The 27,137-nt window shown below is 42.6% G+C and overlaps 1 protein-coding gene across 2 annotated transcripts in view; it reads right to left on the reverse strand.

The window, feature by feature from the left end:
• Window positions 1-10,146: 10,146 nt before the first annotated feature.
• Window positions 10,147-27,137, reverse strand: part of LOC138783484 (transmembrane protein 245-like) — a 68,276-nt gene continuing 51,285 nt past the window's right edge. For both annotated transcript variants that reach the window (XM_069958235.1, XM_069958236.1), the window contains 3 exons: window positions 26,698-26,872; window positions 23,093-23,287; window positions 10,147-11,806 (listed from right to left, as the gene is read on the reverse strand). In XM_069958235.1, the coding sequence (XP_069814336.1) occupies window positions 11,761-11,806; window positions 23,093-23,287; window positions 26,698-26,872 (416 nt within the window). In that variant the 3' untranslated portion in view covers window positions 10,147-11,760. The remainder of the gene's footprint in view (window positions 11,807-23,092; window positions 23,288-26,697; window positions 26,873-27,137) is intronic.

Genomic DNA, 27,137 nt, shown 5'->3' on the forward strand with positions numbered 1-27,137 from the left:
TGTATTCTCTACCTATAACACCACACAGCGCACTGTATTCTCTATCTGTAACACCACACAGCACGCTGTATTCTCTACCTGTAACACCACACAGCACACTGTATTCTCTACCTGGAACACCACACAGCACGCTGTATTCTCTACCTGTAACACCACACAGAACGCTGTATTCTCTACCTGGAACACCACACAGCACACTGTATTTTCTACCTGGAAAACTACAGAGCACACTGTGTTCTTTACCTGGAACACCACACAGCACGCTGTATTCTACACCTGTATAGCAAAGAAGAAAAAAGAAAAAGCACTATATGGGCACACCTGTGTTATTCCACAAAAATATGAGTTTACTGAAGCACAGACAAATGTTAAAAACACTTAAAAAAACATGCAAACATATAGTACATGCCATGATAAGGTGTACTATCAACTCTGTCCAAAAACGGCAATAGAATACTGCCAATGTCCCTATATATGGGGAACAAACAAGGTAAATGAATGCAGATAGATTTGGGGTGCAGAAAGTTACATAGTATAGGTATCAATTCTCATTCTATATGCAAAAAAGTACCTATTGCATGAGAATGTAATGGCCAAAAGGCAAATTAATACAACCTGCACCAAAGTCGGTGAATATGGACAGAGAGGAGAGACCAGCCCAACTCTTTGCGTCGCGCAATGCGACTTTGTCAGGGACAAGCGGTCTGTGCCATATGCTGTCTTTTATGTGTGCCAAATTACCTGCAGCAGATGCCACCCATCCCAGCGTCCCGCCACGGCCGCACCAACCGGATGTGCCCTCTAAACCGGAAGTGTCGTATGACGCGCACTAAATAGTATATTACCCTGGCGGTTTGTAAACCTAAAGAAAAATAATGTGAGAACGCAGTCTGCTATGTTGCAATAGTATGTATAAAAATTGATATGCCTAATAAACAAGGAATTTAGTTAAATTCCGTACATACGAATGCTGCGCATGCGCTTGAAGAGTGACGGTAGCCATATTGGTAGAGGCATTGTAGTACATCACTATGATATAATCGCGCATGCGTATAAGTCATGGTCACCGCCATATTGGTAGAGGTATATTAATCATTCTGTGGGGCTTCAAGCATTGCAGCGCATGCGCAAACTGGTATATAGCAAAGTTAATAATATGTGGCCCGAATGTCATGATAAATAATAAATACAGATACCATTACATGATTCTATACCAACGACGGGGAACTGTCTCTTTATATTGTCCCTGACGAAGCCGCATTGCACAACGCAACGTGTTGGGCTGGTCTCTCCTCTCTGTCCATATTCACCGACTATGGTGCAGGTTGTATTAATTTGCCTTTTGGCCATTACATTCTCATGCACTAGGGCACTTTTTTTGCATATAGAATGAGGGAGCAGTATATTATGCATATTTGATACCTATACTATGTAACTGTCTGCACCCCAAATCTATCTGCATTCATTTACCTTGTTTGTTCCCCATATGTAGGGACATTGGCAGTATTCTATTGCAGTTTGTGGACAGAGTTGATAGTACACCTTATCATGGCATGTACTATATATTTGCATGTTTTTAAGTGTTTTTAACATTTTTCTGTGCTTCAATAAACTCATATCTTTGTGGAATAACACAGGTGTGATCATATAGTGCTTTTTCTTTTTTCTTCTTTGCTATACATTGTGACTTTATTAAGCACTTCAGCACCCTGCCATTTATTTTGTGGTGCCCTCCCTACATCTACTATTAGTATTCTCCACCTGTAACACCACACAGCACACTGTATTCTCTACCAATAACACCACACAGCCAGTAGCGTAGCTACAGGGGTCACAGCGGTCGCGACCCGGCCTGCTAACTAGGGGGGCCTGGCCTGGGCCCCCCCTGCCACCTCAATGTGCCCCCACTTTAACAAGCTTCTTGCATTCATGGGTCACACAGACACATGGATGCACGCAGTACCCCCCGTCACAAACAATATTGGTTCCAACAAGTTCACATACAATGTGACTAGAAATCCCGGATAAAAAAGTTCGTGGCACTCCAATTCCCAAAATGATGATCCTTTATTTATAGCAAGCATGAATAAATCCACGTAAAAAAGAAAGCGTGCACAGCAACGCGTTTCGACGTTTCCGTCTTTATCACAGCTTATGCATTATATAATTAAAAGCCACTTTATATACAAGTATCCAAGGTAAAATCAAAAGGAAATGAACCTCTGACCTTCCGTCGCGTCCGCCCGGCTAGACTGCGCATGTGTCAATTAGCTTAATTATGCAGAAGCCGAAGCAACGGCGGTGCGGTGGAAGAGGACAGTGTTCATACCAGTGGATAAAGGCAGACATTATACTTATCATAAAAACATGGCAACATTATATGAAAAAATGGTGAACATCCTTCTATTTTAATATACATGCAATATCGCTCTATACAAATCTATCTATATATATACATCAGGTCTGTTCTATAATTTAGTCCTTTGGGGAAACGGGTATCCATGTTCAATATCCAAAAGGCTTCACGGTTTAAAACCTTCTGTGACCAGTTCCCTCCTCTACAATCTCTATGGACCTTTTCTAACCCGTAGAAACCAAAATATTTTAAATCACCATCATGAGTGGATATAAAATGTTTCGCCGCTCCAGACACATTATCTTCCCTCCGTCCAATGTCATAAATATGCTCTGCAATACGGGTTTTCAATTTCCTTGTGGTGCAACCTATATATGTTTTATCGCAAGCAGAGCAAAAAATGGCATATATTAAGTGATCGCTATTGCAATTCAGAAAAGATTTAATTTGATGCGTTTTTATTTTGTTAGTATCACTGAATGAAGTGGTTTTTTTAGTGTACTTACAGACATTGCAGCGTGCTCCACCACGCTTTCTTTTTTATGTGGATTTATTCATGCTTGCTATAAATAAAGGATCATCATTTTGGGAATTGGAGTGTCATGAACTTTTTTATCCGGGATTTCTATGTATACACCCAGTGAGCTCCTGGGCTTCTCACGGCACCCTCCCTAGATCCAGACACATCGAGACACAGGTACTAACCAATACTGAATGTTGGCAATATTGTGGTTGAGCGGTAAACCTACTCAAGTTTTTTCTATACAATGTGACTGTCAGGTGCAGGCTAGAAAAATACCTACAATATCTAATGTTTCCAATTTCAGGGCTCTAAAAGTGATCAGTGACCTTCATAGGGATGTAATCCAACTGTTGTATGAGGCTTCACAGAGCTGCTAGAGACAGGAAACTACCTGGAGGGAGGGGATTTCCTCACAATCTGGTGAGGAAGGAGAAATGAAAGTAAAAGAGATGTGCCTGTCATTGTATGTGACGGAGGCGAGTGGGGGTTCCACCCACGTCCCACCCATTTTCCCTGGCCACAGCTGAAGCCTAGTGGGGGCCCACCCATGTTCCACCCACGTCCTGCCCGTTCTGGCCAGTCACCGTGGCGATGGAGGCGAGTGGGGGCCGCCTACGTCCTGCCCCTTGTCCACCTGCACCCCACCTTTTCTTCAGCTGCACATCCTGGCCGGTCATCCCTGGTGCCAGAGGCAAGTGGAGGTACAGCCTGTGTCCCACCTGTTCTGCGCCCTCACATCCTGCTCCATCACCACACTCTGTGTCTGTGCTGTGTCCTGTGTTTGTGTCCTGTGTGTGTGGTGGGCCGGTGCTTGTGTGCTGTGTGTGTGGTGGGCCGGTGCTTGTGTCCTGTGTGTTTGGTGGGCCGTGGGTTTGTGTCCTCTGTGTGTGCTGTGTGTATGGTGGGCCTGTGTTTGTGTCCTGTGTGCATGGTGGGCTTGTGTCCTGTGTATGTGCTGTGTGTGGTGGGCCGGTGTTTGTGTGCTGTGTCCTGTGTGTGTGGTGGGCCGGTGCTTGCGTGCTGTGTGTGTGGTGGGCCAGTGCTTGTGTGCTGTGTCCTGGGTGTGTGTGGTGAGCCGTTTGTGTGCTAATGCCATCCTCTGCTGGAGTCACCTCCTGGAGGGGTATGGTGTTACTGGTCAAGAGGGGGCCCCAAGTTGACTTTTCGCACCAGGGCCCATGACATTTTAGCTACATCCCTGCACACAGCACACTGTATTCTCTACCTGTAACACCACACAGCACACTGCATTCTCTACCTGTAACACCACACAGCACACTGTATTCTCTACCTTTTACACCACACAGCACGCCGTCTTCTCTACCTGTAACAACACATAGCACACTGTATTCTCTACCTGTAACACCACACAGCACACTGTATTCTCTACCTGTAACACCACACAGCATGCTGTATTCTCTTACTGTAACACCGCACAGCACACTGTTTTATCTACCTGTAACACCACACAGCACACTGTATTCTCTACCTGTAACACCACACAGCCCTGTATTCTCTACCTGTAACACCACACAGCACGCTGTATTTATATTTAAATAAACTGATCATATCTTCCCTTAAATGTCTCTTCTCAAGATTAAACAAATTTAACTCTCTTAATCTATCCTTATAACTAATATGCTCAATGCCCCTTAATAGTTTAGTTGCCCGTCTTTGTACCCTCTCCAGCTCTAGAAAATCCTTTCTAGGAATCTAATTCCAAAACCGGACAGCATACTCCAGATGAGGCTGCACTAAAGCTTTATAAAGCGGTAATATTATATCCCTGTCCCATTATAATGCACAACAATATCCTTTTGGCCTTAGAAGCAGCTGACTGACATTGTGTGTTCTTTAGTCTATTATCTACAAGAACACCCAGATCCTTCTCTATCAGCGACTCTCCCAGTGTAACTCCCCCTTGGGCATATGATGCATGTGGGTTATTAGTACCCAGGTGCATAACTTTACATTTATCCACATTAAACCTCTTTTGCCAAGTGGTAACTGGTTATTACCTTTAATACAATTACCCCCTACATATTCCTTTATGTAGTTCCTTATAAGCCCCTCAAATAGTTTCTCCACAATGGATGTTAAGCTTACCAGTCTATAGTTACCTGGGGCCTTTTTTTTTTTTTTTCTTTTAATTCTAAGTTTTTATTCATTTTCATTTTATGAAAGTACAAACACACTATGTAACATAAGGCCAACTGTACAAACAATCAGCACCGGTGGGTGCAAAGCAGGGAGCATCATAAGTATAAAGAGACAACATGGCCTAGGAATATAACATAGACAACATACAAAGAAAACTAAAGCAGAAGCAGCAAAGCCACTTTGAGTAAGGCACTCTTAACCATGAGGAGACAGCTAACGCTCAAAAATTGGTAGAACTGTGGCAGCAAAAGAAGAAAGGGGGAAAAAAATCAGGGAAGAAAAAGTCAAGCAAAGATGAAAACATGAAGGGAAAGGACTTAGACAGCACACACAAGGAGGGGTGGGGGGGAAAAGATAAGAGAGTCCTGTATTCATCAGAATCGACAAACTGATCCCAGTAGTACCAGGTCTGAGAAAAGGGAAGGGGAAGTCTGTGAAGGTCGAGGCAATACGCCAGACCTCCTTCCAAAAGGGGACCAGTTTGGGGCAACTCCAAAACGTATGGAGTAGGGACCCCTCTTCACCACAGTTCCTCCAGCACACATCAGGAAAGATCCTGTAAAGACGGACAGGAACCCGGTACCACCTCAAGAGAATCTTATAAGTACAGGCATATATACAGTCTATTTGAGAACCTGAAAAAGATATTCAGATCCTGTTCCTACGTGGAGAGGAAAGGAGGCGAGGGCTGATTCGGAGAGGATCCCAACAAGGCATAGAGAAGAGAAAGAGAATGCCGGAGAGGACCCGTGCCAAAGAGTCTCAAACTAAGTAAGCGCACCAGAGAAAGAGGAAGGGACAGGTAGGGAAAAAAGATAATGATGCAACTGCAAAGCCCTCCAAAACCCTAGAGGGGAAGGGTCAGGAAGATTTTGAAGTTCAGAGAGGGACACCCAGGCAGCACCATGGAGAATGTTTTTTACACGGAAGGAACCCGCACGGAACCAGGCACGGAAGACTGGGTCACAGTTCCCAGCTTGGAACAAGGGAGTACCTAAGTCTGGGAACAGGGTGTACGGATGTAGAGCCAAAGAGGCCGAGGAGAAATATTTATAGCAGAGTTTGATGGTCGGGGCGATGGTGGGATGGGGCCTGACAAGTCTACCAGAAGAAGGGAGCCACGGAGCAGCCACCAGAGAAAAGGGAGAAAGATCTCAAGGCTTACCCACAATTTAGAGGAAGAATGACAGTGCCAATCAATCACGCTAGAGAGGTGACTAGCTACATAGTAGTGAAGTACGTTTGGAAGGCTTAGGCCCCTGCGCATCTTGGGACGGAACAGGACCAACTTCACTATCCTAGGCTGCTTAAAAGCCTAGATAAATTTGGTCAAAAGTGAGGAGAGTTGTCGAAAAAAGCTCAAGGGCACCGTCATCGGAAAAGCCTGGAAAAGGTACAAGAGTCTAGAGAGAATTTTCATCTTGAATATAAAACAGCGGCCGAACCAGGTAAAGGTGCCCTTGTGCCATCTGGACAAGTCAGACTCAAAAATTTTCAGCATAGGGGGGAAATGAACCTTGAAAAGATTGGAGACAGAAGGGGTGAGCTCAACCACCAAATAGGACAAGGAGGAGCTCGACCAACAAAAAGGGAAAGAGGCAGCAAGAGTAGAAGCTAGGAAAGGGGGAAGAGAAAGGTTAAGAGCCTCCGACTTCTGAAGGTTAATTTTGTAGTTGGAGAGAACCTGAAATTTAGTTAGTTCAGAGAGAAGGTTGGGGAGAGACACCAAGGGTTGGGTGAGAAAGAAGGTAGTCCACGTAGGCCACAACCTCATGGTCAGAGGCGCCTACCCGCACACCAGAGATGTCCGCATTCTCTCACGTGGCGAAGAAAGGGTTCAAGAGTCAGGACAAAAATGAGGGGGGAGAGAGGGTAACACTAACACGTGCCGTTACATATGGGGAACGACGACGAGAGAAGGCCATTGACAGAGGCCTAGGCCGCAGGATGATAATACAGAGATCTGATCCAAGCTAACATATGGGGGCCAAGCCCGAGATGTTGAAGCATGGGGGTGAGAAAGGGCCAGCCAGCTCTGTCAAAGGCCTTTTCAGCGTCGGTGGAGAGGAGCATCGTTGGAAGAGATTTAGAGCGAACATAATGAATAAGTTTAATAGCCCTGGTAGTGTTATCTCTAGCCTCACGGGTGGGCATAAAGCCCACTTGGTCTAAATTAATAATGGGTTGAAGATAGGGAGTGAGGCGGGACGCCAGGATTTTAGAAAAAAGTTATAGGTCAAGGTTAAGGAGAGAAATGGGGCGATAATTCTGGCAAAGAGAAGGGTCTTTACCATGCTTGGGGATGACCATAATATGGGCACGAAGGGGAGAAAACCTTATAATAAAGGGAGTGAGAGGCCGTCAGGGCCTGGAACCTTGCAGGAGGGGAGCATTTAATAGCCCAATCCCACTCTGTAGGAGTAATAGGGGACTCAAGCAAGGAGACACTCTCCTCTGGCAAGGAGGGAAGGCCCGAGCTAGAAACATAGGCGGAAATAGAGGTAAGAAGAGCTTCCGGAGAGGACGTGGAAGGCGGGAGACTATATAAACCTTCGTAATATAAGCGGAAGGCATCCACAATATGGGAAGTTAAGGAGAGCTTAGAGGCCGATGAGGAGGAAATGGAGGGTATAAACGAGCGAGTCCTTTGGACCCGAGGAGCGCGGGCCAAGGTCTTACCTGGCTTGTTGTCCAACTCAAAAAAGTGACGGCGACAACGAGCCACAGAGGCCCTGGCATGCGAGAAGTTAAGATCCCGAAGCTTACTGCGTAGGACGAACAGTTCTGTACCTGTGGTCAGGGCAAGGGTCCGCTTATGTTGTTTATCCAGATCAGCGAGATCTGGGAGACCAACAATTTAATTTTAGCCGAGCGTTCCTTTTTGAGCCGAGACGCTAGCTTAACAAGGATATCTCTAATATAACACTTGTGAGCCTCCCAAACCATTGATCGGTAAGAATCAGGGGTAACATTGGTAGAGAAGTAATTAGTCAATCCATTCCGCAATTCAGAAAGAACCCCAGGAGAAGGTTCTCATTAAGGCGCCACCACCATGATCTAGGTTGGGGGGTGAGAAGGACAGGGAAAGGGAAGCGAGAGCATGGTCCGAAAAGGAAATCGGATCTATAGACGCGGACACCGCCTGGGCCAAATGAGTGTGTGAATGAAAGATATAGTCAATGCGGGAGTATAAATTGTGGGGATGAGAAAAGAAGGCGAAATCCTTATCCAGAGGGTGGAGAAGACGCCAGATGTCCATCAGCTAAAAGGAATGCAAAGATTGGTTGGCATGGCGGAGAGAGGAAAAGGAAAAAGAGGAATGACCAGATGAGGAGTCCAAGGTGAGATCCAGAGCCATAATGAGATCTCCCCCAAAAACTATTAAGCCCTCTAAAAAATCCTTCACCTCACCTGTTTTTTTTTTTTAACCCTTAGGCGACCCTTGACGTACCCATACGTCCAGAGCGGGACCGCGGCTATTAGCAGGCACGGTCCGATCGCCGTGCCCGCTAATACAGTAATCGGATGCAGCTGTCAAAGTTGACAGCTGCATCCGATTACTTGATGCAGCCGTTCCCTGGTGTCTAGTGGGGAGGATTGCTCGTCGATCCACACATCTTACCCCGTCCGATGTCAGCACCGTAATGGCGCTGATCCCGGCTCAGCACTCGATTGCTTCCGGCTGCAGCAGATGTGCCTATCTCATCGATCTATGCTGCATATCTATGAGAGATCAGTCTACTTATACTAGAAGTCCCCGTGACGGCGCCGTTCGATCCGTGGGTTCAGCTTAAAGAGGATGTACCTGGTGGAACATATATTTGTTAACAATGGTTTGAATTTTTTACAGGCCATCAGATACAATGAAAGTTATACATGTTACATTCGTAACACACACTGTAATCGTAACGACTTGAGGAACATATATAAGAAGTCAGTTTTACCCCAGGGCGAACGGCGAAAAAACGAAAAAAAAACCCAAATAAAAGAAATGCGTTTTTTTTTTCAATTTCACCACACTTTGAATTTTTTTCTGGTTTCGCAGTGTACTTTATGAAAAAAATTCAGCCAGTCATTGCAAAGTACAATTAGTGGCGCAAAAAATTAGGGCTCATGTGGGTTTCTAGGTGAAAAAATTTAAGTGCTATGGCCTTTTAAGCACAAGAAGGGAAAAACGAAAACACAAAAATTTAAATTGGCCCGGTCCTCTAAGGTTTAAGACTGACAACACCATTTGCCTTATGCCAGTCCCTCAGCACAATACCAGTCACCAAAGAATAGCAGAATATTTCGTACAAGGGTAAAGAAATTACAAAACTGAGTTCCCTAAGAACTCTGGGGTGTAATCCATCAGGTTCTTGAGCTCTGGTTACATTCGGTTTATTTATTTTATCTTGGACCCTATCTAAAGTAACCTTGGGGTCCACTGCTTATAACATTACACATGTTAGCAGCACTGGCTCTGCCCCCCCTTGACTCCACCTTCTTCTTTTGTATATACAGAGCTAAAGAACCCATTCAGTAACTCAGCTTTCTTTTGATCCCCAGTAATTGACTCCACATTACTGTTATTTACATACCATGACCTTGGTTTTTTGGATTAATATATTTAAAGAGTCTTGGGGCTTTCTTTTGCTGTCTTTGGCCACCTGCTTTCATTGTGAGTTTGTGCTGCTTTAATAACCTTTTCACAGGTTTTATTAACCTCTCTGGAAGTATAGATTTCTGCGCAAGCCTGTGGCCTGTGCAGGTCCTGACAGCTTTGCTAAGAGGCATAGGCCTCTTACTAAAACCAGACTGTTAATTGGGCGCAGGTCTTTATTTAAGACCGTCATACTCTACTCTCATAGTCTTAATAAATCTCCCCCAAAGTCCATAGCCACTTGTAAAAGTTTAAAGGCCAATGTTAAATAAAATACGACATGGAGAGAAAGGAGCTGTTGCACATCACACCTATGGCTGAAACTAATGCCACTTGGCTATATTTAAAAACCAACGCATGTGTTAAAGTTATTAAGCACCCCAACTGTTCTTTACAATACTGCAAATGTTTAGGGTAAGTGAAAATTCAAGTTAGCACCAATGAAAGACAATTTTAAAACCAGTGTTCAAAGTTTTTTCTTTATTTTGGAATAGTAAAAATAGGGTTACAATGTATATTTCTCAATGTTATAAAGGCAGAGATATTGTAATACCTGATGTTATTTATTTTTTTACCTAACACAATAAGTTACCATGGCAATGAGCTTTTTTCCATACTGGGAGGAAAATTCAGGTCAAAGCCAAGCATCACCCTTAATTGCACTAACAGTATCAATGCTCATTCAACAATAAAATACAACCTACATATACAAAACATGTGATGAACACAAATTATCAAACATATTTGCTTTTGTAAATGTGCATAAAGTGCAAACAAAGAGTTGGCCACTGAAGACAGCTTTTTTTTTTTCCTTAAAAAAGCCAGAATTAGAGAAATGTATATATAATTCACTTTTGGTAAAATAGTTTAGTCCTTACACTATACACTACTGTGTATTGCTAATACGTGAAAGCTGTTAACCCAAGACAACAATAACTAAAAAGCTCTGTGAGCTGTTAAAAACAAAAAAGCAGTAGTCCCTTATGTTACCCTAATGCATATGCCCATTCCTTCATGAAAGGAAGTTTGTCTCCAAGATCACGTGGCCCTCTCTAAGAACAGCATGTAGTTATTGACAGGCACACTAATCTCAACAGTGTATTTGTTTTGTATTAGGATGTAATCTTTCCCACCCAACTGCCTCTGACTGACAATTTTCACCCTATGTGCATTAATAAGAGAATATCAGTAAATCAGTAGTTGCTGGGCAGGGGAGTACACAAGTCATGAATGCACCCCATTCATTCACTTTCAAAACTGTCAGTTAAATGATCGTTTGGAGAGCAATTATCTCTCCTAACTGGTCTAGCAGCGGCTTTATTTCTCAGAGAACAAAGGGGTCAGGCAATGTTTATCCATCAAGCCTGACCCATATTTCCACTGATGACATCAGCTGTGGAGTTTCAGGAGAGTCCCATATACTTTATACTGATCCCTGAGGCCGACAGGTGTATAAAGTGTATAGGGGCCTTTAAAGAGCATTAAACCTAAACTGCAAACACTGTATGCATTCAAAGAACAAAAAAGAAAAATAAATTGCACTGTTGTCAGAGAGGGCTGTAAGAAAGGCATAACTCCCTAAAAAGTGATTCACGTTAAGACATATCATGTCATGGGAGGAGTATCCTGGTCTGTACCCCTTTATATTAGCTACAGCAGAGAAAAAGTGACTCCTACTTAGGCATACTCAGCCATGTGATATTACCTGGTTGTCTTGAGGAGATAATATCCACCATTATTGACTTTGTCAATAGCTACTAGAAGGTTGTTTCTAACACAGTAAGGCTTTTAGAGGTTCTCCTTCAAATCAGTCAACAAGTATATTTTTGCCAAAGCGGCCATGACTATAATAAGGGTCTGTCAGGTTATTATCATTTTACTTGACAAAACAATGAATCTGCTATGGATATGCTTAACAAATCCTCCAGTGCAAATGTGAGCACAGGCTTAAATTCACTTTTAAAAACTACCATTTTTACATAAAAAAATTCATCCCTTGATGTCTACAGGGCAAAGTCACTTCAATACAAGGTACAAAAATGCCACCACTTTAAAGAGTGTATCAAGGAGTTTTTTTTATCATTCTGATGCTTGTTTCAACTCTTGTAGATGCTCTTTGAATGTCCTAGAAAATATAAAGAAAGAGGAGTTATAAGACTTCCACTGCTTTAATGTTTTTGTTTTACAATGTAATAAGAAAAAAAACATTGTTACCATTTACAAGATAAGGGCTAACCCCACTATGAAGGTCTATGTACATAAATAATCTGAGAACAACAAAAAAGTAAGTAATTTCATTATTTCTGGACTTCTGTGCTAGGAACCAAAGCATGCATCACAGTAATGTTTCAAACTAAGGTTCAGAGTTATTGCATAGATAAATTCCCTTTGGATTACAGTAGCTGCAGATAATATATAGATACTGCAATTACTGAACACTGTTGTACCAACAACCAGAAGGCACAGTCAGGAGAATCCATTCATAAATAATGAACGATATGGGGATGCTATGGGTAAAAGAATATATTGAAACATGCACAAAAAAACCCCAGAAGAGCTTGATTTCTATATCTATAAACTAGCCAGTAAAATGCAGTGGTGTAGGGAAACTTATTTTCTAGGCAATGCTCCATGGGGAAATACATGCAACATGGCTCTGCTATTCTTTTTGTAAAAATGTACATTTCTTCCCCTTGAAGCAGAGCCAATTTGCATATGTATAAGCTACACATTATGGGAAGAACTACAAACATGTGTATAGGATTTTTGAGTCACATATACTCCAGGGCTAATCCTGCCATTTTTTTTTTTTTTTTTTATGCGGCTGGAAATGTGCGGCTGAAACTACGGCCGTGGGAAAAAATAGACATGCGGCTGAAAACATACGGTCATTTACTTGGAAATCTGGTTCAACTAAAAATAACATAAAATCTTTAGAAAGTGATGCAAACACCTCTGTAATGCATCTGGGAAAGCAGGGGAACAGTTTACAGGAATCGCTATGGCCTCTCATGGTTAATATATTTAATTAATAAAACACATTTTCATTGTAATAAAGTCCCTTTCGTTGTTCAATAATTAAATTTAAACGAATCCATCATTTTGCAATTAAATATACCCCAAGGGGTTAAGGGAGGATGTATTGCATCCCCCTTAACCCCTTGGGGGCCAGACTGATATCAGACTGCACCCATCCCAGCAAGGAAGGGGTTAACTGACCCCCCCTTCCTTGCTGGGAGGGGTGCAGTGCTGGGGAGGGGGTGGGTAGAGCTCTATACTCACCCCGATGTGTCCTCTTCGCTGGTCCGCAGCACAATGAAGTCACTGTGCTGCGGACCGGCTCTTTATATGTGCGCTAAGCCGATCAGCCAATCAGCTGAGCGCACATATAATTCTAAATGTTTCTTCTAATAATGCTATTGTGATAACATAATTAGAAGAAAAATTTGATGTTTTAATTAAAGTAAAGTGATCATTAGTACAGAAAGCTCTATTGCCGGCAATATGAATTAACGGCTTACTGGAGCTTCCTGTACTAATTAATATTTAATTAATAAAACACATTTTTGTTGTAATAAAATCAGTTTCGTTGTTCAATAATTTAATTCTAACGAATCCATCATTGTGCAATTAAATATACTGTCAAAAAATAAAAATCTATATATATATAAATATACATTTATATATCTATTTATTTTAACAGTATATTTAATTGCACAATGATGGATTCGTTAGAATTAAATTATTGAATAACGAAAGGGACTTTATTACAAAGAAAATGTGTTTTATTAATTTAATATATTAACTATTAGAGGCATCGGCATTATTGCCGGCTATTTTTGAAGTACTCCGTACGGACCGCCTGTCAATCCACGGCCGTGAATTTGCACAGTTCCAGCCGCAAACAATGGTCTTGTTAATTTTTTACGGGTCCGTTTACGATCGGGCCGTAGGCTCATACATAGTGTGCACTGTGCAGCCGTATATCGTATACTTTCCAGCGTACGCATGAACCGGAAAAATACGGCCGATGATTTACCGCCCGCAATACAGCCGCACAGATACATAGTGTGAACCTAGCCTAAAAGTTCTATGCTTTCTGCAAGTGAATGATCACCAAATAAATGTAAATAATTAGTTCCTGTCACAGACACAGATGGCAGCAGGAAGCACAATGTCAGACTGGGAAGAATACACCATTTCCTGCAGGACATACAGCAGCTGATAAGTAATGGAAGACTCGAGATTTTAAAGGGGTTATCCAGTGCTACAAAAACATGGCCACTTTTCCCCCTACTGTTGTCTCCAGTTCAGGTGCGGTTTTTAATTAAGCTCCATTTACTTCAATGGAACTAAGCTTCAAAACCCCGCCCAAACTGGAGACAACAGTAGGGGGAAAGTGGCCATGTTTTTGTAGCGCTGGATAACCCCTTTAAGTAGAAGTTATTTAAAATTCTATATATTTCCTGGTACAAGTTGATCTGAAAACATCTTTTTTCTCCTGAGTACTGCGTTAAAGGGGTATTCCCCCTTTAATTTAATGCATTATTTTTGCAATAATACGTTGTCTACCCATAGCTTTCCATCTTTCCAATATCATTGTATTATAGATTCTACACAGTTTTGCTGTTATCTAGATGCATTTACCCCCAGCAAACAATCATCAAATCTCCAACCCGACACCAACCCCTACCCTTCATGTCGGAATAAAGTGTCCTCCGTCTCTTCACTGAGTTGAAGGAAGACACTGACGGGGGTGGCTGCTGTTAGAGAGGGAGACAGTGATCAGTGCAGCTGTCACTGTCTCCCTCTCTAACAGCAGCCATCCCCGTCACCTGCACTGTGTGCTCCCGCTCTCACTAGCGGCACAAAACTCCATGGCGCTCATCCGCTGGCCACTCGCGCCCCCACCCCCAACGCTCACCCGTGGCTCACTCGCTGCCGTCACTATCTCAACTCTGCTATGTCACTACCTCAACTCTGCTATGTCACTACCTCAACTCTGCTATATCTTGTGGATATCAGCTCTGCTACATCATGGACCAATCAGGAATAAGCATTGCATGATGGGAGATGTAGTTTTCTGGCCGGCACCATGTTGGATATAGATCGGCTTTTTAAAAAACTTTTAATTAGGGAACAGAAGCAGCTAGAAAGACGGGAGATCGGTGAGAGGTGGACATCCACCACACATATATATCATATACGGCATTACCAATTGCATATATATATATTTTTTTTCATACACGAATAAGAAGAGTGCACAGTGAACCAACATATGCGGTATAGCTAAGGCCCAGCACCGCAATAATACACCGCAAATAGTGGCTTTGCAAAAAAGCTTAAAAATGCATATGAATCTATCGTTATAACGTAATAATGACACACCCTAATACAAACCTACAATAAGGTTATGTGGACATTTTAATTGATATTAATGATTTCTATTTGTTTCATCCTTTATGAAATTATCTTATACACTTACTTCCTATTTCTACTTTTTATATTTGATATTTTTCCATATAAAGCTATATTTTAGTAATATAGTAATGCCATGTCTATTATTTTAGATTCATTTAGAAATGTCTATGATTTGTAAACAATTGTTACAAGATATACAAATTTCCAATTCTATACAAGCCTATTGTCTCTAGAGAGCCTACCACACTTTTTTTTCTTTTTTCACCATAGTGTACTGTGATGATTTGCTACTCTGGATTTTATTTTTTTACTCAGTTTTACAAGAATCTGTTGTAAATCATGTTAAAACAGATTACATTGTCATTAACCCCTTCAAGACCGAGCCTATTTGCACCTAAAAGACCAGGCTCATTTTTCAAAATCTGACCTGTCTCACTTTATGCGCTTATAGCTCAGTGATGCTTTAACGTATGCTAGCGATTCTGAGATTGTTTTTTCGTCACATATGGCACTTTATATTAGTGGCAAAATTTGGTCACTACTTTGTGTGTTTTTTGTGAAAAACATCAAAATATCATGAAAAATTGAAAAAATTAGCATTTTATGAACTTTGAAATTCTCTGCTTCTAAAAAAAGAAAGTTGTATTACATAAATTAGTTACTAAGTCACATTACCAATATGTCCTCTTTATTCTGGCTTCATTTCATAAACATATTTTACTTTTTTAGGGTGTTACGGGGCTTAGAAATGTATCAGCAAATTACCACATTTTCGTGAAAGTTTCCAAAACTGATTTTTTTAGGGACCAGTTCTTATTTTAAGTTGATTTAGGAGGTTTGTATACTGGAAACCCCCATAAGTGACCCCATTTTGGAAACTAGACACCTTAAAGAATTAATCTAGGGGTATAATGAGCATTTTAACCCTACAGGGGCTGGAGGAAAGTATTCACCATTAGGCTGTAAAAAAATGAAAAATTAAAATTTTCCAATAACATATACATTTAGATTAAAGTTTCTTATTTTCAAAAGGAACATGAGAGAAAAAGCACCCCAAAATTTGTAACACATGTTCTCTTGAGTACTACGGTACCCCATATGTGGGCGTAAACCACTGCATGGGCACACAGCGGGGCTCAGAAGGGAAGGAGCGCCAATTAGCTTTTCCATTGCAGATTTTGCTGAAGAAGTTTCCGAGCGCCAGGTGCATTTGCAGTGCCCCTGTAGTGTCAGCAGAGAGAAAAAACCCCATAAGTCACCCCATTTTGGAAAGTACACCCCTCAAAGAATTCATCTTGGGGTAGGATGAGCAATTTGACCCCACAGGTATTAGAGGAAAGTATTCAAAAGTAGACAGTAAAAATGAAAAACTCAAATTTTCCCAATAATATGTTCGTTTAGTTTGAAATTTCTCAATTTCACGAGGAACAAGAGAAAAAAAGTACCCCAAAATTTGTAACGCAGGTTCTCCTGAGTAAAAAGGTACCTCATATGTCGGTATAAACCACTGTATGGGCACACATCAGGGCTCAGAAGGGAAGGAGCGCCAATTAGCTTTTTCAATGCAGATTTTGCTGAAGAAGTTTCTGAGCGCCAGGTGGGTTTGCAGTGCCCCTGTAGTGTCAGCGGAGTAAAATCTCGCCATAAGTCACCCTATTTTGGAAAGTGCACCCCTCAAAGAATTCATCTTGGTGTGTGGTGAGCATTTTGACCCCACAGGTATTAGAGGAAAGTATTCAAAAGTAGACAGTAAAAATGAAAAACTCGAATTTTTCCAATAATATGTTCCTTTAGTTGGAAATTTCTCAATTTCACGAGGAACAGGAGAGAAAATTCACCCCAAAATCTGTAACGCAGGGTCTCCTGAGTAGAACGGTACCCCATATGTGGGCATAAACCACTGTATGGGCACACAGCCGGGCTCAGAAGGGAAGGAGCGCCAATTAGCATTTTCTCTGCAGATTTTTCTGAAGAAGTTTCTGAGCACCAGGTGCATTTGCAGCGCCCCTGTAGTGTCTACAGAATAGAATCCCCCCAAAAGTCACCCCATTTCGGAAAGTACACCCCTCAAAGAATTCATATTGGGGTAGGATGAGCATTTTGGCCCCACAGGTATTAGAGGATCAAAATTGGCCAGTAAAAATGAAAAACTTGAATTTTTCCAATAATATGTTGGTTTAGTTTGAAATTCTTAAATTTCACAAGGAACAGGATAAAAAATGTACCCCAAAATCTGTAACGCAGGTTCTCCTGAGTACAACGGTACCCCATATGTGGGCATAAACCACTGTATGGGCACACAGCAGGGCTCAGAAGGGAAGGAGCGCCAATTTGCTGGAGCAAAACCGCAGCTAGTAATAGTTATTAGAATAGCGCAGTTACTAAAATACAATAAAAAAAATTAGATTACAGGTAATGTGGGGTGGTTACGGGTAATCTGGGGTGGTTCCGGGTAATCTAGAGGTGGTTTCGGGCAGTCTGGGGTGGTTACGGGCAGTCTGGGGTGGTTACGGGCAGTCTGGGGTGGTTACGGGCAGTCTGGGGTGGTTACGGGCAGTCTGGGGTGGTTACGGGAAGTCTGGGGTGGTTACGGGCAGTCTGGGGTGGTTACGGATAATCTGGGGTGGATACGGTCAACATGGGGTGGTCACAGGCAACCTGCTGTGGTTACGGCAACCTGGGGTGGTTAGAGGCAACCTGGTGTGGTTAGAGGCAACCTGGTGTGGTTAGAGGCAACCTGGGGTGGTTATGGGCAACGTGGGGTGAATACGGACAACCTGCTGTGGTTACAGACAATCTGGTATGGTTACAGGCAACCTGCTGTGGTTACGGACAATCTGGGGTGGTTGCGGACAATCTGGGGTGGTTACAGGCAACCTGCTGTGGTTACGGATAAACTGAAGTGCTAATAGGTAATCTGAGGTGGGTACCTGTAATCTGGCGTGGTTACGGGCAATCTGGAGGGGGTCACTGGCAATTTGGGGTGGTTAGAGGCAAGGTGCAGTGTTCAGAGGCAAGGTGCGGTGGTCAGATGCAAGGTGCGGTGGTCATAGGCGATGTGCGGTGGTCATAGGCGACGTGCGGTGGTCAGAGGCAAGGTGCGGTGGTCATAGGCGACGTGCGGTGGTCATAGGCGACGTGCGGTGGTCAGAGGCGACGTGCGGTGGTCAGAGGCGACGTGCGGTGGTCAGAGGCGACGTGCGGTGGTCAGAGGCGACGTGCGGTGGTCAGAGGCGACGTGCGGTGGTCAGAGGCAATCTGGGGGGTTACATGTAATCTGGCATGATTACGGGCAATCTGGGGTGGTTATGCCCAACCTGCGGTGGTTAGGGGCAACCTGGAGGGGTTACAGACAATCTAGAATTGTTACGGATAGAGTGAAGTGCTTATAGCTAATCTGGGGTGGTTACATGTAATTTGGGGTGGTTACAGGCAATCTGGGGTGATTACGGACAATCTGGAGGGGGTCACTGGCAACGTGTGGTGGTTACGGGCAACGTGCGGTGGTTACGGGCAACGTGCGGTGGTTACGGGCAACGTGCGGTGGTTACGGGTAATCTGGGGGGTTACGTGCAATCTGACGTGATTACGGACAACCTGGGGTGGTTACGGGCAACGTGCGGTGGTTACGGGCAACCTGCGGTGGTTACGGGTAATCTGGGGGGGGTTAGGGGTAATTTGGGAGTAAACTGTAATTATTACTATAATAAAAAGTGTGTTTTATTTTTTTGTATGTTTGTCACTTTTTGTACTTTATACATTCATTTTCACTGTATTACTATGATTACTGTGATATTTTCTATCACAGTAATCATAGTTCAGTGACAGAGACCAAATTGGTCTCTGTCGCTTTAAATTTTCAGAGCTTGGCTGGTTGTGGAGCGCATGCGCACTTCATAACCAGCCAGGACGTCGAGGAGGAAGGAGCTCCGTGGATCCGGTGAGTATATGGGGAAGGGGGGGTGACTGGGGGACGGGGGTGACAGGGGGGGTGGGGGGGCGACTTGGGGGGGTGGGGGGACATCACTTTTTATCCCCTGTCACCAATCATTCATGGTGACAGGGGATAAAAAGTGCCGGCGGCACATGGCACAAGCGATCAGCGGTATATAGTATATACCGCTGATCGCTTGTACCGGGACCCCACAGGGGGGGTCCCGATGACTGCCCCATGCTCTCCGCTACCTCCGGTGGCGGAGAGCATGGGGCTTTCATTCATTTTTCTTGCTTGATCACTGTGAACAGACATTAGTCTGTTCACAGTGATCGCGGCGGCCATCTTGGATCCGATGGCCGCCGCGGGAGGGGGGGTTAGTGACTGGGGCACTAGGGGGCTGATCTGGGGTCTGATTTTTACTTATTTCATCTCCCCCCACCGTGGATTCACGGTGGGGGGAGATGAAATACAGCGGCGGCACCGGCCCATTAGTGACCGCCGTTTCGGCGGTCACTAAGGGGTTAATGGGGGTCAGCTACGGGATCGCAGCTGATCCTCATTATCTCCGGTGCCTCACTCAGATGAGAGCGGGATCGCTGTCCCTGCAGCGATCCCGTTCTCATCACAAAGCCCCTGTCAGTCAGGAACGTATATGTACATTCCTACTGCACGGGGCATGTGCAATAGGAACGTATATATACAGATGGCTGACGTGAAGGGGTTAAACAACATAATAAAGTGTTTGTTAACAAGATTGTAAATCTTTCTTTCCAATCTATGTAAGAAAAACTATACAGCAAAAACGTATGCACTGCTGTGGATTTTGGTGCTAGGTATAAATCAAAAAATACTTTGCTGGCAATTTTTCCACTTGTAAATCAAAAGTGAAAAAAATCTGGATAATTTCTGCTCCACGTGAACATATCTAACTACAACAAACTAAACATGAAAAAGTGAAAGTAAACCTGATTTTGAAAGGGTTAATCATTTGGTTAATCATATGCAATAAGAGAAAACATAGAAGACAGTATAAAAAAATCCTAAAACTGACCCTGCCACTGCCATCTGTATCCCAATGGAATTGCGCTAAAGACTACTATGTATTAAATCACACTGCTACTAATAAGCTGAAACAAATTGAGATTAAGCAGATTATGTGAGGCAATATACAATGAGTAAATAAATCATTAATAGAACTACAAATGATATATTATGTAATGCCAGTCAATGAAACAATGCTGCTAATGTACTGAGGCGGTATGCCACTGAGAATTATACTTGCAGGCACAGAAAACTTTTGTTGACTGACTGGGACTTCTGAGACTAACTATATCAGAACCATAACTAACTTTGAAACATAATGTCAGGAAGTAACATAAAATATTAAAATAAAAAAGTCTTCCTGGATGAGTATTTTTCCCCTTCAGCAGAACCATCTAGAAATAAAAATTCCCCCAATATCACACAACCAACATAATCAGGCTGTATAATAAACTTACCTCAGCACACTACAGAGATACCCTCCAGTCTATGCACATCTCTGATCTCTGGTACTGGGCCGCTGGCACATGCACAGCAAGCATAGAGTGGCCACACTGAGGATTGCTCTAATTAAAGAGACTCTGTCAGTAGGTTTATGCTGTCCTGTCTCAGGGTAGCATAAACTAGTGTCAGAGAAGCTGAGCAGAATGATGTATCACTTACATTGTTCTGTGCAGCTGATTCGGAAATTACCTCCTGAACAACATGTACAATAAGCAGTCCTCTTTGTTATGTGCATAAGCCCAGTAGTCCTCAATATTTATGATAAGCAGAAAACTCCGCCCACCAGCTGCTGATTGGCAGTTATCTATCCATGCTGTGTATAGGCAGTCACCTGTCAAGCAGCAGCTGGAGGGCGGGGAGGGGTGTGACAAGAATCCTATTTTCCTGCATATTAGGAGAACACCTGAACAGAATGATGTAAGTGATACAATGGTGTACCACAGTTTTCTTCCACAGTGCTTGCAGCTTTTTCAAAAGTAGGTGGAGCTTAGCACAAGCGGTCTGGCGTGGAAAACTTTAGCTGATGTGTAATAACCTACTTTAGCACAGATTATCTAAACTTGTGTGTAAAATGGTGGTCTGTCAAGTATATTGCTCTCAGAGGGCAGCATAATATAGCTTGCTGTTTTCACTGGTCAGTCAGCCAAAATGTACTTCTAGGTTAAAAAAACACTTTTAAAACATTTAAAAGCAGGCAGCTTGAAACTGGTGCCACTGTCACCCTCCCAAAAGCTGATCAATGACAGATTTCTCTCATCATTAAAAGCAATCTATTATTCATTAGCAGATGGGTGGAGACAGTGGCACCTAATGAAAATCTGTATCCCTTAAAGAAAATTTTTTATAAACAATTGCTACATGCAGCAGCATCAGAAATATATATTTGTAGACAAGAAAAAATCTACCATAGTAAACATACTGGCCCATAGAATAAAGAGAGCAGTTTTACTGCAAATGGTGTCAGAAAGTTATACAGATTTGTAAATGACTTCTATCTAAAGATAAGTAGTGATTAACAAGCATGCTGCTCAAATTTAGCAGTCAGTTATAGTTCCTGGGGGAAAAAAACTTTTTTTGCTCTTATTTGTGTATATTTTGTTCCTTCAGGGGATGTTTAAATGAAATATACACAAATTAGAACTAAAAAATGTAATATCTTTTAGCAAAACACATACAAATGAGGCGGGGATTGACAGCAATTAAAAGTCTTTCCCACATTAGTTGTAATGTGTTTTGCATTTTAATTATTGTAATGTATATTTTGTTTAAACATCCCCTGAAGGAAAGAAATACACAAAAATAAGAATAAAAAAGGGAAAATTTAACAAATAATTGTTCATCAAAAAAATCCCTATGTTAACCATGTTATCCGGGCACTCTCAGCTCTCAAGTAGCAGGCACCTGGTAAAATCAGGTCTCCCATTGATCTCAATGGAGCTTGTTAATCGAGTTGAGTATTGAAAAATGTTCGATTCAAGTAATGAGGACTCAAGTATTTTACTACTCGCTGAACTCTATCTTCCAGTGCTTATAAGCTGCTGTATGTCCTGCAGGAAGTGGGGTTTTCTTTCCATTCTGACACAGTGTTCTCTGCTGCCACCTCTGTCTGTGACAGGAACTGTTTAATGCAGGAGAGGTTTTATATGGGGTTTTATTTGTTCATGCTCTGGACAGCACCAGGTCAGACTGCATGTCAGACTGCAAAAAAAAAAACACTTCCTAAAGAGCATACAGCAGCTGATAAGTAAAGGAAGGCTTACATTTTTTAAAAAGAGTAATTTACAAATCTGTATAAATGTCTGACACCAGCGATTTAAAAACAAATACAATATTTTTTTTCCTCCAGAGAACCCCTTTAAAGGTCTGTGGCCATGGCAACTTTCTTTACTACTTAAGGCCATGTTCACATCCTGTAAAAGACCGGCCGACCAAAGCGGCAGGTCTCTGGAAAGATCATCCCGGCCGGGATGATCTTTTGGCCTGCAGAGTTCTGATGCGGGCACATCCGTGTGCACCCACATCAAAACTCCCCATAGCACACAATGAAGCAAGCAGCCGAAGCTGCTCGCTTCATTGCGTGAACTGACAGAGCTTTCTGCGGCTATTCAGTGAATAGCGGCCACAAAAAACTGACATGGCAGTTCTTTGTGGCGCCGCAAGGGATCCCTGCCGGAGCGTATACTATGTGTATACGCTCGGCTGGGATCCCATAGAAGGCTGAGCAGCATAGCTTTTCGTAAAAAGTACGCCCATTGTTGCCGATTGCAACAACGCCCGTACTTTTACGAAAACTTACGTTGTGTCGACATAGCCTTTATGTGTATTCCTCCTGTCCTACGTTTGTCTTTTGATCACACCTTGCTTTTACTTCAGCTTCAGAGTTGTGACAATTCCATTTTTGCACTTGTAGTTGCATCTGATGCAGTTTTTACCTGGCTTGAAGACTACAATGTGGTGAACATGGAAAGAACGGCTGTAACTTTTTTAGCATGGATATTGTTGGCTTACCGATGAATTTGCAGAGGCCACGGAGTTGTTGATGGAGTTGGTAATGAAGAGGTTGGGCTTGCTAGCATTGCACTGTAAATATTAGAGGCAACAACGAGGATGCAGAGAAGAATAGGTCCGATGATTGCTCCTTCTAGTCCTAAATAGTAGGCACCTCCTGCTACTGCAAGGCCAGTCAAGTAAGGATGACCACCTCTACATTACAGGAAACAAAAGAAAATTACATTACATTACATAAAGTTCCTTTACTGCTCATAGTAATAAATATTCCTGGTGTAAAAATTAGACACACAATAATACTATTATACTACAAAGCATACGCTTACAATTTATAAACACTATTAAAGATAAAAATGCAGCATAATAGTGGAGGATACTCGGCAGAGATGAAAGGAATTGACATGTTTACTTATATAACAGGTCACAGGAGACAGGCAACAGCCATCTCACTACAGACACGCACAATTAGCCACACCCCCTTTAAATGCCCGTGGTACTACACATTAAGGGTGGGTTCATACTGAGGAATTCTCACGGATAATATCCGCGGAATTCTGCTGTCTGTCCGCGCCTTTCCGCCGGCTCCATATTCCTCAGTATGAACCCACCCTAACACTAATAATACAGATCTCTCAGAAGGAGTAATACCGTTTTATTGAATGGGGAAACACTAATTCAGTAACGTGTCTGCATATCAACAACTTAAAGTGTGATTGTCACCCCCCTCTCCCGTATAACAAGTTCTCAGCACCATTCTTAGGCTTATATTCAGGACATTTTATAGCTTACTGTATAAAGGATTTCTTTGTGGTCTCTTCATTTAAAAATACATGTTATCGTTGGTGGACAGTCCCATCTCCCCCCCTACATCAGTGTCGTAAGCCCCACCCTTTCGTGACGTCATCAGCGCATGGGATCGTTCCCTCCGCTGCGTCATTGGAATGGGACGACCTTCCCTTTGTGATGTCGTCAAAACTGGCTGGAACAGAAGGAGGATTTCGGTAAGTTCAATGTAAGTTGGCTAAACACCACACGTCGTTCTTCTCCACATTCTGCTGAACTCATCCTGCAAATCCATCTTCTTAATATGGAAAACAACATGTGTGGTGTGTAGCCCACATGAAGTGAACCTACTCAAATCCTTCTTCTGTTCCGATGATATCATCAAGGGGGATGGGCCTCTCCTTCAGCTCCAGCCAGTTCTGATGACGTCACAGCGTGGGTGCGGCCTAGGCCTCATTTGTGCTAATATGGTTCCCAGCAGCACAGTATAGATCTACTGGAGCATACCAGCCGCGGCTACAGCAGTAGATTTATGAAGTGGAAAAAGATGTTTTATTACACCACACGAGAGGGGCAGCAACTAGTCATCTGGGCAGGAAGTTGCCGTTGACTAGTCGGCTCTCTTCCTGTCAATCATCCCCACATTGAATGCTGACAGGCAGAGACGCCACTAATGGGTTTCTCTGCCTGTCAATGGTCACTGCAGTGAGAGCTGACAGGCAGAGAGCCGTGACTAGTTACGGACAGCTTCCTGCCCATATGTCCTTCTCCCAGCATAATAAAACACCTTTTTCCTCTCTATAAAGCTACTGCTGCAGTCGCGAATGGTATGCTGCTATTTGTATGTACAAACCTGCTGATAAGATTTTCCTTTAATTAATTTTAAAAATATACAAAAACAGAAGGAAATCCTAGCAATTATTCCCTTAAAATCTTCACCTTATTCTGTCTTATACTGAAATAAAAACAAAGAAATATGCAATAAAATAAATATAAATTCTTTTTCTTTACATAATCAGCATTTCTTCATGTTTATCCCTGTGTCTGGCTGTAAGGAAAATTGTTGCAAAAAGAGCATGCCCCCCTGTTCTGTCTTTAAAAGGAGATCAGGGACACAAGAACACCAACTCCTTGACTAAAGTATTAACAAGAACAGATGCTGACAGAGAAAAGATTAAAAACCATGAGTGTGCAACCCTAGGGCAGCTTCAATAGACATTAGCAGAATGAGCTAGTGTGCGTCTGGATGAAGTATATGGAAGCTGTCACGGTTCTGTGCTGACATCAATGTACCAGAGTTAATATGAGTTTACAGGAAGCAGCAGCAACGGTCATGAAAAGCACAATGCATGCAAAGTGCTTTAGCTACTTTACATCTCCACCAACACCATCTTCATTGCTGTAGTCAGTGAGACCAGAGTTCAGTGCAAACTATTTCTTTAGTTACAGGGGTTGTCTGGAGGCATATTTTAATGTATAAATGTACTAAAATTGCAGGAAAAAGAACACTCACCCACCATCGTTCCTCTGATCATGCCATTCCAACAATGCCAATCCCGCTTCTCAGAGCTTCTATTTCTCCCAGCACATGGGAAATACCTGATCAGCCAATACTGGATGCAGCAGTGATAGCTGCTATCCTCAGAACATTCACACATTAAAGGGTACCTGGCATGATAATAAGTGGAGCAGAACGGCATGCAGCCACAGGCGACACTGTTTCTAAAAACACATAGTTCAGTGCACGATCCTTACTAATCTGAATAGGACTTGTGCAATAAACTTAACTGGCCTGGGACGTATTTCAGGAAACAATTTTTTCAGCAAACAGAGCTGCACTCTGCTCACCATCCTGGCCGCTACATTTTAAAATAATTTTTATGATAATCCCTTATCATACACTGTTTTATTGTATTTTGGTGAACAATGTTAACTCAGAGGAAAGGAAGCCGAAATGTTCATTTAAGTGGGTTTATTTTATTTAATGTGACCAAGCAACAAGTCTCCCAAGTAGTTTTTTTTTTCTTTTAACAAGAGTGCTTTCTTGGGGAAAAAATATTTTACAGTACCAACATATTATGTAAAGCTGCATTCACACATACTGCATTTGCAAATTTCAGCGAAATGCAATATAGTTATGCCCTATGGCTCTGCTTTCTCACAGCGGATTGAAAACCACTGTGAGAATATAGCCACATCCTGCTTAAGAAATCATCTGCAGAGCCTTTGAACAAAATAATACATTACCTGCCCAGGCTCCTTTCTGCTTCTCTAACTCCCAGGTCCCTGACGTCCCACTCAGCCAATCAGTGAGCTGTCCTGCCACAGCGCACTGATTGGGACGTCAGAGACCCAGGAGCTAGAGAAGCAGACAGGAGTGCGGGCAGGTAATGTATTATCTTGTTTAAAGGTCCGGCAGAGGATTAGTTATATAGAATGTGGCTACATTCTCACAGTGGATTTAGTGAGAGCCGTATATCACAACAAATTTTGCTGCGAGACTCGCAGTGTGAAATCTGCAAATGCTGTATGTGTGGACGCAGCTTTACATAATATGCTGATACTGTAAAATGAATCCCCCCCCCCCCCAAGATAGCACTCTTGTAGAGCCATATGAAATAACTGTGCCGCATATCAGAGTGGATTTCGCTGCAAGACTGAAAAGCCAAGTTGATCAAAGCCAACTGCTGTAGCTTCCATAATATGGAACAACCCAAATAGAAGCATGAAATCTGAACAGCCTGTCTGCCAAGAACACTAAGTTCATGTTTTTCTGAGATGGCTATAACACAGAAGGCTCCCTGGTTTGACAAATAACTTACCCAGATATATCAGAGTAAATAGCAGTGTCGACACAATATGTTGGGAGCAAATGGCACACAAGAAGCAATATAGCTTTACAGCTTTCCCCTTGAGAAAACCACAAGTCCAAAACAGCAGGTATAGCTGCCCAGTAAGTTCCCAGAAATGGCACTGCTCCAAGAATTGCTGCCAGAGCTTGTACATGCAAGGAAATAGAGGAAATGGTTAAAACAAATGTTCCATATTACTTAATATGTATAAAATTAACAAAAAGACACTATGAGCAATGAGTCAGAGAATACAACTAGAATTTGTGTTAGATTGTGTATAAAAAATAACCCTTTGGATGTGAAACTGAACATTATAACAATTGTCTAATCTACACCTTGTACTGTCTGGCTATGGTAACTTATCCTAACAGATATCCAGTTAGTTATAATAGACTTCCACTGCATATGTA

This window comes from Dendropsophus ebraccatus, chromosome 2, assembly GCF_027789765.1.
Source record: "Dendropsophus ebraccatus isolate aDenEbr1 chromosome 2, aDenEbr1.pat, whole genome shotgun sequence".
NCBI lineage: Eukaryota > Metazoa > Chordata > Amphibia > Anura > Hylidae > Dendropsophus > Dendropsophus ebraccatus.